The sequence below is a fragment of the Hypomesus transpacificus genome, chromosome 18 (assembly GCF_021917145.1).
Source record: "Hypomesus transpacificus isolate Combined female chromosome 18, fHypTra1, whole genome shotgun sequence".
NCBI lineage: Eukaryota > Metazoa > Chordata > Actinopteri > Osmeriformes > Osmeridae > Hypomesus > Hypomesus transpacificus.
In genome coordinates this window covers 9,684,597-9,698,176 of record NC_061077.1, presented here as the reverse complement: position 1 = coordinate 9,698,176, position 13,580 = coordinate 9,684,597, and the positions used below count along the sequence as shown (strand labels likewise).

The following is a 13,580-nucleotide window of genomic DNA, read 5'->3' as shown; positions in this document are numbered from 1 at the left end:
TTGAGACCACACTGAACATGTCATGGGGGAATTGAAAGCCAAGCTTTCAGTGACATCCCAAAAAGCTCTTTAAAACCTTGTCAAATCATGCCGGGATCATCAGGTTTAGCATTTTCCATGCTAGCTCGAGTGCACGCCATCATTAAAGCAGAATTGGGCAATACGAAATCCTAAGATATCCTGCTATTCATGTACAGTGCCCTCCAAAAGTATTGGAACAGTGAGGCCAATTCCTTTATTTTTGCTGTAGACTGAAAACATTTGGGCTTGACATCAAACGATGAATGTGAAACCAGAGATCAACGTTTCAGCTTTTATTTCCAGGTATTTACATCAGGATCTGATGCACAAATTAGAAAATATCACCTTTTTGTTCGAACCCACCCATTTGTCACGTGAGCAAAAGTATTGGAACATATGACTGACAGGTGTGTTTTGTTGCCCAGGTGTGTCCTATTACATACATTATTCAATCAATAAATACCACTGAATGTCTACACTCAGGTTCAGATTGGGTAAGATAGGTTTTGTCTATGCAGACTGTATTCAGAGGTGAAAACAACATGAAAACCGGAGCGCTGTCTTTGGGTGAAAAACAAGCAATTGTGAGTCTTAGAGAAGATGGAAAATCAATCAGAGCCATTGCAGAAACATTGGCCATAGCCAGTACAACCATTTGGAATGTCCTGAAGAAGAAGAAAACTACTGGTGTACTAAGTAACAGACGTCGAACAGGTAGACCAAGGAAAACATCAGCAGTTGATGACAGAAACATTGTGAGAGCTGTAAAGAAAGACCCTAAAACAACTGTTAGTGAGATCAGCAACAACCTCCAGATGGCAGGAGTGAAGGTATCACTATCTACTGTTCGCAGAAGACTTCATGAACAAAAGTACAAGGGCTACACCAGAAGATGCAAACCACTCATTAGCAAGAAGAATAGGAAGGCCAGGCTGGAATTTGCCAAAAAGTACAGAGATGAACCTCAAAAATTCTGGGACAAAGTTTTATGGACTGATGAGACAAAGATTAACTTTTACCAAAGTGATGGAAAGGCTAAAGTTTGGAGAAAGAAAGGAACTGCTCATGATCCCAAACACACAAGCTCATCTGTGAAACACGGTGGAGGTAATGTCATGGCTTGGGCTTGCATGGCTTCTTCTAGGACGGGCTCATTAATCTTCATTGAGGATGTAACACATGATGGCAGCAGCAAAATGAACTCGGAAGTCTACAGAAACATTTTGTCTGCCAATTTAAGGAAAGATGCAACCAAACTGATTGGCAGAGCCTTCATCATGCAGCAAGATAACGACCCAAAACACACTGCCAAAACAACAAAGGAGTTCATCAGGGGCAAGAAATGGAAGGTATTAGACTGGCCAAGTCAATCTCCAGACTTAAACCCTATAGAGCATGCATTTTACCTGCTTAAGAGGAGACTGAAGGGAGGAACCCCACAAAACAAACAACAACTGAAAGAGGCTGCAGTGAAAGCCTGGGAAAGCATCAAAAAGGAAGAATGCAAAAGTTTGGTGACGTCAATGGGTCACAGACTTGCTGCAGTTATTGAAAGCAAAGGATTTGCAACTAAATATTAAGTCTTATTCACTTAAATATGTTTTAAGTATATCTGTTCCAATACTTTTGCTCACATGACAAATGGGTGGATTCAAACAAAATGTGATATTTTCTTAGTTGTGCATCAGATCCTGATGTAAATACCTGGAAATAAAAGCTGAAACGTTGATCTCTGGTCTCACGTTCATTATTTGATGTCAAGCCCAAATGTTTTCAGTCTACAGCAAAAATAAAGGAATTCGCCTCACTGTTCCAATACTTTTGGAGGGCACTGTATGTTTTTCAAAGAATCAACTTTTCACTCAAATTGTTAAGTTGATATTATCATTTTTAATTGATGACTCTCCATTCAAAACAAATACAAAATCAAGGGAATTATCTTGTCTCAGTCTTTTGGAACAGACTACAGTAGGTCTACAAATACACTTGCATAACAAAGAATATTCAGTTGAACTCCCTTTAAAAACTGTTACTTAGACTCACTCCTTGATTAGATCAAATACAGCAAATGACGCATGAACAACAGATGACAAACAGATGCTCTTACTTTACACTAGCTTTCTCCCTCTCCCTTTTTCAACCCTCCTCCCTTTCTATTATTTCGCTCCAGTAATTGAAGGCTCAGCGTCTGAGGCAGAAGATGCTGATCATAATGGAGCAGACTGCAGATGAATCCTGCATTAGTGTGTGCATTAGTGTGTGCTATTCAATTCCAAAATAGAGATGTATCGCTAATGGAGAAAGCTGGCCTTTGCTCTGCTACGTTGAAAAAAAGAATAATTGCTTGAGGGGGCTTACTTGAGTCACAGACATGATAAAAAAAACGTCTAAATATACATTATTAATGCATGACTAAATGATCCAAAACATACAGTAAGATAGGGGCTACCACTCAACAACCATATGAAATGTGCTCACCAATCTGGGCATTGTCGTAGAGCAGCAGGTCGTAGGAGCCCTGGTAACCAGTGCGGTAGTTGGTGCGCGTGCCGCTGTCCCATTGCACCACCACCGTCTTGTCCGGTGTGGTGGTGCTGCCCTGCCGGCCGATCTCCACCACGGTGCCAACGTGGCCCTCGCCGTCATCCTGGTTCCCCCACTTCCAGTCTAAGCCACGCACCACACGCATACCCACCTCCATGCTGCCTCTGCTGGGGGGGGCTGAGGAGCCAGAGGGCCGGGGCCTGGCTGCAGTCTCAGTGCTGCTGCGCCTCCGGGCCCTCGGCAGAGCGGGGCCGGCCCGCCCAGAGGACAGGGGGGTCACAAGGGGGGTGTCCGGGAACAGATCAGGTGTAACTATGGAACAGAAACAAAAAGATATGCATATTGGCAGGTCTTTTCTACTCTTAAATAATGGCCTTCTCTGGTGATGCCAAAGACACTGTATGTGGATCAATCCCAGTCTTCTGAGACGAATACTCACTGACAACTGAAGAAACAAGACAAACCTGTGTCATGAACTATGAAGATCTGCCCTGTGATGATACATATTTGGGTAAATCACAGGGCAGATTGCTGTATGATCGACCCACTTGCACACCCTGCTGCTCATCTCTATAGCTTTGACCTGACACAGAAGCAGCACACGCACAGCCAGGCATGGCCGACTGATGACTCGGCCATTTAGAATGCATGTTGCCTGTCACTTGAAACAGGAAGTGGTTGTTCGTGTGGCGGGATGTGTCAGCGCAATAATAGGCATGTCCCCCTCAGTAAGGGCTGACAATAATAGCCCGATAGCCTTTAATGGACTCACCCAGAACTTGACCAGATGGTGACTAAATGTCAAACGTCATAGGAAAAGAGAATGTCTTTCTGCTGAGAAATCGGTGAGAGCAATGAGGGTCAACTTGTGTCCCTATGGTACATTTACAGTCTGGGCTGCCTTCTGTGCAAAAGCCCTTGTAATATGTAGTGTGTGTATGTATACAATCATGTGTGATCCCAATAAGAGAGGTAGAGATTAATGCAAGGCATAGTATGTAGGCCTGCCTAATTCAAGTGGAAAATTATTGTTTTGGTTCATTTAGATGGTTGGCTAATCCACAGCAGGTCCGAGGATCTCATCTGAAGCCAATACAGTAATTCACAAACTATTTCACACTCGCCATTTCCAACACAGTGGGAACCTACAACTATTACAAAACCTCACCCCACTAGCTACAGTAGGAGGCTTCACACTCAAAAACAGTGGATGATGATAGTGTTATTCAAACAATGGCAATCTGAATTCTGCAGTGTATCTTGTAGCATCATGTGGAATAAATGCATCCAAATCCAGACATAACAGAACAATCAAATGAGCATAGCATGTTAGAGATTATAGTGTTCTTACGGAGATTAGTGTCATATTGGTATTAAAAGCATCTGGTTAAGCATTAAAACATATGGGATTAAGGATCAGAGAGGGACAAACAGGCTGCTTATGCTGTCAATCTCCATGCCAAACTCACAGCTTAGATATAAACCTGGTCTCAATGGTCAATGGTGTAGGTACATCACAAGTGGATTTATGAGACAGAAGTTACAGAAAAATACCAATCTTCAATCCCCCTGTTCTCCAAATCCCTCTAATGATATTGGTCTGACCACCATGCTGGCCTCTGTGTTTGTCTATGTGAGTGTTTGCAGAACCAATGTGCTGAACTTGGGCCAATGTAGCCCAGTTCACTTATGACAAAAATAACAACTACAACTGCCATGGCTTCCATAAATAACAGGGCTTCATGACAAAGAGCCAAAAACCAGCTCACATTCGCCAATTTCAATCGTGTTCCTGAGAGAGAAAGCGCATCGGTCAATCGGCCACTATAACGATGATGACATATCAGGCCGGAGGGACCACCACCCTCCCTTGGACAGCAGACAGCCAAAGCAAGGAGCCAGGAGGCATGTTCAGAATAGACAGCACATAGAAAAGGTGTGGAACATCTGTGTTTGTGTCTGAACAAGTATCCCTTTGTTTGGAAACCCATTCCGGCAGAGCAGAATTGAAAGAAGAACGTGCCACTCAAAAAGGGGAACTCCCCCACAGAATTGCCTGTGCTTTCAATTCAACAGGACCTTCCGTTAGACCTACAACGGTATACTGATATCTCATCCGTGTTAAACAGGCTAGAGCTGGTTCCGCCCAGTACACTCCCAGCATGGGGGACTGCCTACACGACAGGCTCTCATCCCAGCTTCAGAGGAGCACAATGATGGCCCGCTCACACTGGGCTGTGGGGAACCTTTGGAGAATCAATATTAGAACTCCCTTGGGTATCCTTAGTCACATTGTGATTAGTGATGGGGAAAATAATCTTTTAGATTTAGTAGCAACAGCAGAACAAAGACAAGCAAGGTCATTCTAAAGGCATTATTGTATCACTACTGACAAAACCACAGGCAAAAACTGTAAAACTGTAAGCAAAGAACTGTTATATAGATGGAAACATAGCCAACAGCCATGACCAGAGATCCAATGCCTTAACTTATCTATAACACCTTATGAATTAGAAAAGCCTGATAGCAAGAGGACAGAAACGGACAGTGTTCCGTTGGCCGTCCAGAGGCCTGCGCTCTGGGTAAGAGGGCGCCGGTGGCTGCAGCAGAGGTGGCGGGCCAGGGCCACGAGGTGGCCATCTTCCCAGAAGTGCAGTGAGCCCTGGGCGGGCCACCTGCTAGCAAGCCATCTCTGCCAATATGTGTCTGAGGGCCAGGACAGCGACAAGCAGCCGCTCTCTGCCTCCTACAACAGATGGGCTGGCCACACTGCTGAGGGGCCTCTCACACAGGCAGGCAGGCGCATGCTCCCTCACACAAGCACATACAAATGCATACATCGCATACACCTTGACATGCGCACCATTAACAGTGACTTAGGACTACTCAATATCCAAAGAATGGAAATAATAACAAATATGCAGAGAAGTAGAGTCTTTTCTCGGAGATATGTATTGATAATGTACTGTACTGATAGTGTATATTAAATAAATTGTTCATTTAACAGTCAAATCAAAATAGAACTTACTCCCTATGATCTTAAGTCCATTTCTGAACATCTTCGATGGTTGGACTCCAATATAGCTGCACACCATGAGCCTTGTGCTGATAAGTCAAAGGCTGGCCAATGTGAATACCCAATATCTTTGCTCTAAGAACTTAAGTCCTATGGACCTGTCCCCCTGCTAATTGGGGAATGAACCGGTTCCACAAGCTTCTGACAAACTATTTGCTTTGCTGTGAACTTTGCTCTTTGTTTTGAGACTGGGTTCGTTTTTGGACAATCTGAGTTTCTCAAGGACAGAGCATGCCCGACTCCCTATTGGTGACAAACTTGCCTGTTTTGCAAGGAAGGAAAAGGGAGGGTGTTAAAGAAAAAAAAACATGATACTCTATTAGACCTTGTTAACCATTTTGTGACCATGACAAACCCATAAATGCACCTACAATACTGAGCTGGAATGAAACCTATTGAATAGATTGCACAAAAAAGGCTCAATTCAAATCTTATACTAAGTTATCTACAACAAAGGGTATGTTTCCACAAGAAAAGATATTCTGAATAACTTATCTATTCTGCTCAAATATCCGTCTTGGCACCTATATTTACACAAACGAGTGACAAACGAGTTCTGCCACACAATGTTCCTAATAAAGACCTTAAAGCACAGTCAGAGAAATAGAGGGGCAACAATGGGTTTCTATTTGTAGGTCTTAGCAAACACATGTGCCTGTGTGTGATCCCCTGCTTATTACACAACAACTGCAGGTGATCAGATGCCTGTCTGCTGGCTTTACTACAGTTTTCAGCAGTGGGCTAGATGGCACAGTGTTAATACCGTAGCCATGGTAATGCTTGCTTCATTGATGACACTCATGTATCATAGGTCTCTCGTTCTATGTGCCCTGAATATTATATTATGGCTGAGGATCCAATATTTATTTTAAACCAATAAAAAAAACTATGCGGTATACATCTAGGCTACAGAGTCTTTCATTTATTAGAGAATTACTCAAAAAACAAACACACTCATTAATATTCAATGAGCCTTTGAACCAAAACAATAAAGTGAGAACGGCAAAAGTGAGAGCACAAGAAATGAACTGCATTGTCTAACAAAGGATGCATTAGGAGAAAAACGGTCTGACGTCCCTGGGAATGTCATTGCAGCTAGCTAAATATACAAAGCTTGAGACACGGGTTTACCTGTTGGAATAGATTTTTGCACGACGAGCAAGAGACAAAAACCTGGGGGAGGAGAGGACTCGGCTCCTTGTGCAAGATGGTGAGTGAGACCGCCAGTCCCACCAGTAACTGGAACCCTTTCCAGCAAAGAAAAAGCCAAACGAATGCCTGGAGGCGAGAATCCTGCTCCGTGGAGCCCTCAGAATGGACCAGATGAGGAGGAAGAGGGGGAGGAGGAAGAGGCAGCCGAGTATTCCAGAGACGTGATGTAGCAGCAACACAGGCAGGAAGGACAGTGTTACGGCAACAGCATGGTGCTGCTACCGTCAGTGAGGAAGACAGCCAGGGTGGATTCAATCAGAGCTGGAGGAGGAAGAAGAGGAGAATGCAGCAGGGAGAGTGGAGAGAGCCCTGCTGGACGAAGGATGCGGCCAGAGTTTAGTCCTTTGTGCGCCGTGTCAGCAAGGATTATCAAAGGAGGAGGAGGAAGCTGACAGGGGGGGCAGAGTGGTTGTCCAATAAGCAGCGCATTCAGGCCGACCAGTACTATACACACACACACACCACCTTTCTCATACACGCAAGATGATTTGAACTCGTATGTATGCTCCGCTCAACATGCACACACAAAACATGTAGGTAAGAAGGACAACATTCTAAAGCCTGCCTTCTTCATACCCCAGGGATACAGTCAACAGACGGGCAGGGAATATAGAGTAGGGGGAGGGGTGATGAAAGCAGGGTAGAGAAAGGGAGAGGCGGAGTGTTTGGAGAGGGGAGTGTGCCTCTCTAGGAGAAGGAAATGGGCGGGGGAAGAGGGGGACTTGATGAATGAGCACCTGCCATGATTCTAATTTTCAATTCCTGGTTGGCTGTACAATTGTGTGTGTGTTAGTGGGAAGGCAGAGGAAATAGTACGTGTCTATGCACACGTATGCACACTTTCAGCCTTGAACAGTCCTTTAAATGTGGCAACAACTGTGAGAGGTATGTTTTACTACCAACCACACTGCATACTACTGGGCACTGGCACTCAAGATACCACTGACACATATGCATCTGATATCCTTAGCCGCTGACTGGCCAATGAAAGGGGGATGAAAGGGGTGGTGGCGTGCAGCCTCAGAGGAGACAGACTTCTGTAATGAAGTCTGCTACTCTGCTCTCTGTCTCGTAAAACAAAGACAGTTTTGTCTGTACAATGAGCCAGACAAGCAAGTTCAGGAACAGAAGAGGTGTTCAGTTCACACAGCTCCTCTACTGCAGGGACCCGGGGGTCCCAGGTGATATAAGTATGATATTCTATTAATTTTGTGAAATGCAAATGTGTGGACCACATTTGATCTAATGATCTACCAAAAAGGTAAAGTGGTCCCAAAATTGTGGCCTTTATGATGAATATCCCAATATTTAAAACTAAGCATATCTCACAGTCCTTTAACAGCTAATCATAAAACAGTTGTGTCATGTCAGTTGATAATAATTAGCAAAAACGTTCTGCAACAGCAAGAATATATTTGCAAGAGCTATTTTGGGGTATACTTGTGGTACAAACTCAGCTGAGTCTAGAACAAATGATAAAATACTGTGTTATCTTCTAATCCTTGTACACAAGAGACAGCATTGGGATATAAGCTAAACCCACTCTATGATTTGTATATACAAAATACAATAATGTATCCCAAGTCCCCACAACCTACCTTGAGAATTTCTGTATGAGCTCCATCGAAACTTCCTTTTTAAACAAAACATTGCCAATGTGGTGGCAGTTAGAACTGATTTAACTTCTTAAAGACACACTGACTAAAGACTCACTGACTAATAGCTTGGGTGAGAGACTTGAGTTAATCTAAATCAAACTCTACTCTTTTACTAGACTACATCCATTATACAAGTAACCCCCATCCATGTCCAGAGACATGGAGCTTTCGTTAATACCCTAAGTTCCATTGTTCATGTTAATACATTATGTTGTGGTTATTCCAGTCAACAACAAAATCTAGCAATTGTTATGCATTTAGACATTGATCATTAACCTTTATAGAAAACACATAAATCATACAATTTAATATTCAGCCACCGGGTTACAGACCGCAAGCATGTTAAATTGACAAAAGACTGTCAAAACCTGGCTCTACACCTTCTCTAACCACTGAAATGACAGGGCTATATGAGCCGCGTGGATTTAAAGTAAAACACGGTCAGGGCCAATCATCACGATTAAACTCGGTTGACATTTGATATTTTTGCTTGCTTAGATTGCATCTGTTACAATGTACTAAATAAATTATCTCACTTGGTAACGTGAACTGAGCAACGCTTTCAGAGTGATATTGCATGCAATGGTGCCTATGACTTACAAACTAGCTAACCAAGTAGCTAGCTAGCCGAGTGTAAGTGGCAGCGCTTGCATTAAAACACACTGTCAGATCAAGCTAGCTCTACCGTTAGCACATGAAAACAACCTAAGCAAGTGTTTCTTTTTATCTGAGCTTTTCTCATAGTGTACTTACCTTATACGAAACGTCTTTGATTAGTGGCTAGGTGTAGTTCTAAAAAAGCGTTCAAGGCCATGTTGACAGCTTTTTGTTTCGCTCGCTTGCGGGTGTGTTTGATGTTAGCTAACAGGCTAGCAAAGATAGCTTGCTTCGAGACCGCCACACACACTCATAGCCAACAACAAGCAACACACCCACATAATTCAGGCAGTGCAGTGCGTCACTTGACATGCCTTGATCATTTGCTGTCTGGCACCGCCAGTGTGGTATCAAACCTGTGAAGCAACAAACGGAAATATTAGTCATTGTAAATTAGTCAAGCCTACCATATTGGTTAACTACACGATTTTGGGGGGGGATTGGTATTTCCCAAATAAATATCGTTCTTGGTGTAATTGAGCGAATTAAAGGCACCAAATAATAACGACGTGGCAAGAAACTAAGCACACGTGCACAAAAGTAGTGTAATTATTTTCACATTCTAAATGGTAAAATGTGCGCAGTCATCCTTAACAGTTACATAATGTATGCAATAAAAACTAATCAATACGACGTTCACGTTACCATACATTGCGTTCGTCTTAGAATCCCGCCGTTTGTTGTAACTTAGTACCACCTGCTGACGATGATGTTCACATACACCATTCTCGCCTAAGATTTAAATATTTATGACTCAACAATTTGACGAAAAGATGCATCAGTAAAAGCGGTTTGAGCGGCCAAGTCGTCGACGTCTCAAATATTTCCACTCACCACACTGAAAAGAAAATAGTTAACACGATTAATTGTTAATGTTAACAAATAGTTATTTATTGGTCTTTGACTGATGTATCACTCAATTATATAGACTCTGTAGCCTCCATTATCTTCCAAAAATGTTTAATTTGAATCCAATGAAGTTATGCAATTCATCAACGAAAGTCAACAATTAACACATTTGTAAAGCGTACTGTACCATTTATAGATAATTATTTGGTTGACATGACATTTTGGATAATGGCATCACTGTCTGAGTAAGCAACAATGTATGGCAATCTATGGTTCTTCCAATGGGGTACACATGTAAAGCAGACAAATGTGAGACTAATACTTCTCCATCTTAAACCAACAAAAGTATTCTGTGCGAAATACTGAAAGAATAACGTCTGTTTATAAGTTCAGTATTACAGGATCATAACTAAGTTGTCCATTTATCTTAAGTTTATAAATTATACAATAAATTAAACCTTTTTTTTCTCTTCCTCTTTTAGTAAATCATTACAAGTATAAAGACATACATAAACTAGTCTTTATTAAAACAAAAACAGCCCCTCTCCCAAACAATAAATATATCACAGTAAAGGTAAACTGCCTTGAGGTGCTAGAATAATCCCAAAGACATAGAAAAGTCCCATTAGGAGATTGAGCTTGGCTGTCTTCTGTGGTATCTTGGAATAGCATTGGCTGCGGAACTGCCTCTCCAGGGGGAAGGCCATGGGCAGAGTGAGCAGAGGCAGGGCCATGCTGATGGTGTAGCGCGTGGCCAGAATGCAAAAGAGCACGTAAGGGACAAACAGCAAAAGGTTGTACAGTATGTAGGAGAGTGTGGGGCCAATGAGGATGGCCAGTGTGACAATGCCTGCTTGTTTATCAGAGTCCATGTCTCTAGTGTTGTTGCTGTGAAGGATAGCCTCAGTGTTGAGAGCCAGAGGGACGGCATAGACCAGTGGCAGGACCGACAGATAGCCCACCTGCACAGCGTGGGCAAACATGACCGCCAGCGGGCCAAACGTAATCAGGATCACAATGTCTCCGAGGGCCACATACTTTAGACCGATGCCTGCAAACAAGTGCAAACAAACATGTCCAATGGCATAAACAAATTCAAAAACATGTATATGGTGTAATTGACAAATAATGCACAATCCTTGTGAGAAACAACTCATCAAGTGAAATGTGTTTTGGTCGACTATATTATGTGACTGTATCAACTGTATAGTATTAATTCAGAAATGACAGTAGTACTCTGCCTACATTACAGTGTGTACGCTGTACTATTTGACCTACCTCCTGTGTAAAGGAAAGAGCTGGAGAGCCCTCCAAAGTAGATGAGCGCTAGATGCTCCAGACGCAAAGTAGAGAGAAAGTACAGCAGAGTGGCACACAAGCACCCCACCGAGTACAGCACAGCTCCAAACATGACTACATCCTGTGGGGCCAGAATTTCATCCACCAGAGTCCGATCATCGCTCTTCTTGTGGTCAATCCCTTTGGAGAAGTCATAGTATGTGTTTACCAGGTTCCCTGCACCATGCACTACTAACACCGCCAAAGCACACACCATCAGGATCACCAAGTCAACAGAGCCATCTAGCTTGTAGGCCAGGGCACTGCCCAGTGCCACCGGGGTAAGTGAGGAACTGAAACTCCAAGGTCGCAGGGCCAGCACATAGGCAGCACACTTGTTTCTCATGCTGGAAGTGACACGGGTCATCCCTGAGATTCTGTGGTTGGAAGTATGGTGCTCTGCTGTATCATTCAAGCCTGCTTTTCTCGTCCCATTGTGTCCATTCGATCCAGCCATTATGTATGTTTCTGCCCTGCTGAGTTTCTGCCCCTCTGCCATACCTCTGCCAGGGTCACCAGAAGAACTAGCAGTGCTCCAAAACGTGACGATGTTTCATGGACCTAAAATTAGAACACAATTATAGGGGGTTTAATATTGGCCAAAAAAACAAAACAAATTCCACTATGTTTGAAGGACAATGGGTAAACTGAACAGTTTATTAACATTAACCAAATTATGCCAATACCAATGGAAGTAATACCAAGATTGCAGTTTTTTGACTGTGGGTTAAGTCATAGCAAGAGTGGTCTAAAGTAAAGTTAAATTAAATAGATATTTTATAATATTGCAAATGAATGAAATCAATTACAAGGCAAACATGTTACAAAATGACAGCTTTAAATCTTACATACTCTACCATGATTGTTGTAAATCAGAGAGAAAGCAGAGGAGAGGAAGGAGGAGTAAAACAAGCCAGAGCTAAGTAGAAGACCTCAGGAGATGAGTAATCCCCAGAACAATGTTTGACAATTCCTTTTATACCCAAGAACAACCAATCACACCACATCTTGACCCTTGCTTATGTAGTCTGATTGATTGACTAGCAATGCGACAGTAAATCAAGATGTGGTCAGACTGATTTGACTAGCAATGCGAGTTACACAATGAGGTGAGACCCATCAAGCAGATTCTCCGTCTAGCAACTCCAGATGTTAGCATATGTAGGGGAGGGGGGGGGGGGGCAGGGTGACACCCAGCCTTACACAATAATAGTTTACAAAACAAAAAATGTATGTTCTTGATCATCAAGACTGAAGGTGAATGCAATGGAAACCAGTTTCATAACTATAATACCTTAGCAGAATACTACATTAAAACAAATACTAGGATTAAAACGAAGCGAGATAAACAAGCTGATTAAGGAGGTCGTTAGCTAAATAAGAGTGGTACAGAAGTGTAGCCAACTTCCTTTCGATTAATTCACCGGTTAACCTACGTTATAAAATAGCAATGTACCTGGCGCCTCCATATATGCACGTGGGAAAATATTTTTTTATATACAATGTCAAATAACTTTCAATATGGCATTGTAGTACTACCCTGACAATAGCCAGAAAGCTAACAGAGATTATAGGATTAAACCTAACAACTAGCCAGAGTGCTAAATAGTTAGCATCATCAAGTGGAGAGGAAAAAATTATATGTCCGACCCTGGACCGTACCTTTTTAATGACAACTCTTTCAAATAAACTCGTTCACGCCATTATATAACATAATAATTTGACCACCATCCATTCACAGGGCTGACCCTGCTCAGACTGAGAGGCTGCTACGTGTCAATTTAACTAGGTATTTCACTGACTGACCACAGTTAACCCTGCTCTTGACGGGCGCCATTTACTCCAGTCCTTGTTAGTGCAGCTCGATTTTGGGCCGTGGGAAGCTCGCAACCAAGACATTAGTTCCGCATTTTGTAACGAAATATTTGTCAAATAATATTTTTGTAGCGAAATATTTAAAGTATAATTTTCACGGGACTGCACTATTTTATAATGTTATCATCATTGGGCTAAAATTTCCTTTTCATTCTTTTTTAGGATTTTTTTCAATCTCAAATGTTAACTTCAAATGGACTTCAAATCAAACATCTTCAGTGTATCACAAGGTTATTCAATCCAATTTACATTTGCACCACTCCTTATCCAATAGACCAATTATCACCCTACGTCACACAACTGTCAAGCAGGCGCATGTCGGTTGCAAAAAAACAAACTTCTTCCTGGTC

General features: G+C 42.5%; 2 protein-coding genes across 3 annotated transcripts in view; both read right to left on the bottom strand.

Annotated features, from left to right (window-relative positions):
* Nucleotides 1-9,489, bottom strand: part of mib2 (MIB E3 ubiquitin protein ligase 2) — a 31,507-nt gene extending 22,018 nt beyond the window's left edge. The window contains exons 1-2 of the mRNA XM_047039831.1: nt 9,265-9,489; nt 2,500-2,877 (exon numbers count right to left, since the gene is read on the bottom strand). Of these exons, the coding sequence (XP_046895787.1) occupies nt 2,500-2,722 (223 nt within the window). The 5' untranslated portion in view covers nt 2,723-2,877; nt 9,265-9,489. The remainder of the gene's footprint in view (nt 1-2,499; nt 2,878-9,264) is intronic.
* A 1,004-nt stretch (nt 9,490-10,493) lies between these two features.
* On the bottom strand, nt 10,494-13,213 carry ubiad1 (UbiA prenyltransferase domain containing 1). Of its 2 annotated transcripts, none has more exons than XM_047040613.1 (3): nt 13,018-13,213; nt 11,296-11,916; nt 10,494-11,068 (listed from the first exon to the last, which is right to left on the bottom strand). In XM_047040613.1, the coding sequence occupies exons 2-3, from the start codon at nt 11,852-11,854 to the stop codon at nt 10,581-10,583; spliced, it is 1,047 nt and encodes a 348-aa protein (XP_046896569.1). In that variant the 5' UTR covers nt 11,855-11,916; nt 13,018-13,213; the 3' UTR covers nt 10,494-10,580. The 2 variants fall into 2 exon arrangements, with proteins under 2 accessions (XP_046896569.1, XP_046896570.1); XM_047040614.1 differs by lacking the exon at nt 13,018-13,213 and adding an exon at nt 12,213-12,437.
* Between the last annotated feature and the right edge of the window lie 367 nt (nt 13,214-13,580).

Bases quoted from the DNA above. Each gene is read 5' to 3' on its own strand.
- ubiad1 (XM_047040613.1), bottom strand. From the start codon at position 11,854: ATGGCAGAGGGGCAGAAACTCAGCAGGGCAGAAACATACATAATGGCT. The intron at 11,069-11,295 runs GTAGGTCAAATA...ACTTGTTTGCAG, and splicing joins CTCTTTCCTTTACACAGGAG to GCATCGGTCTAAAGTATGTG.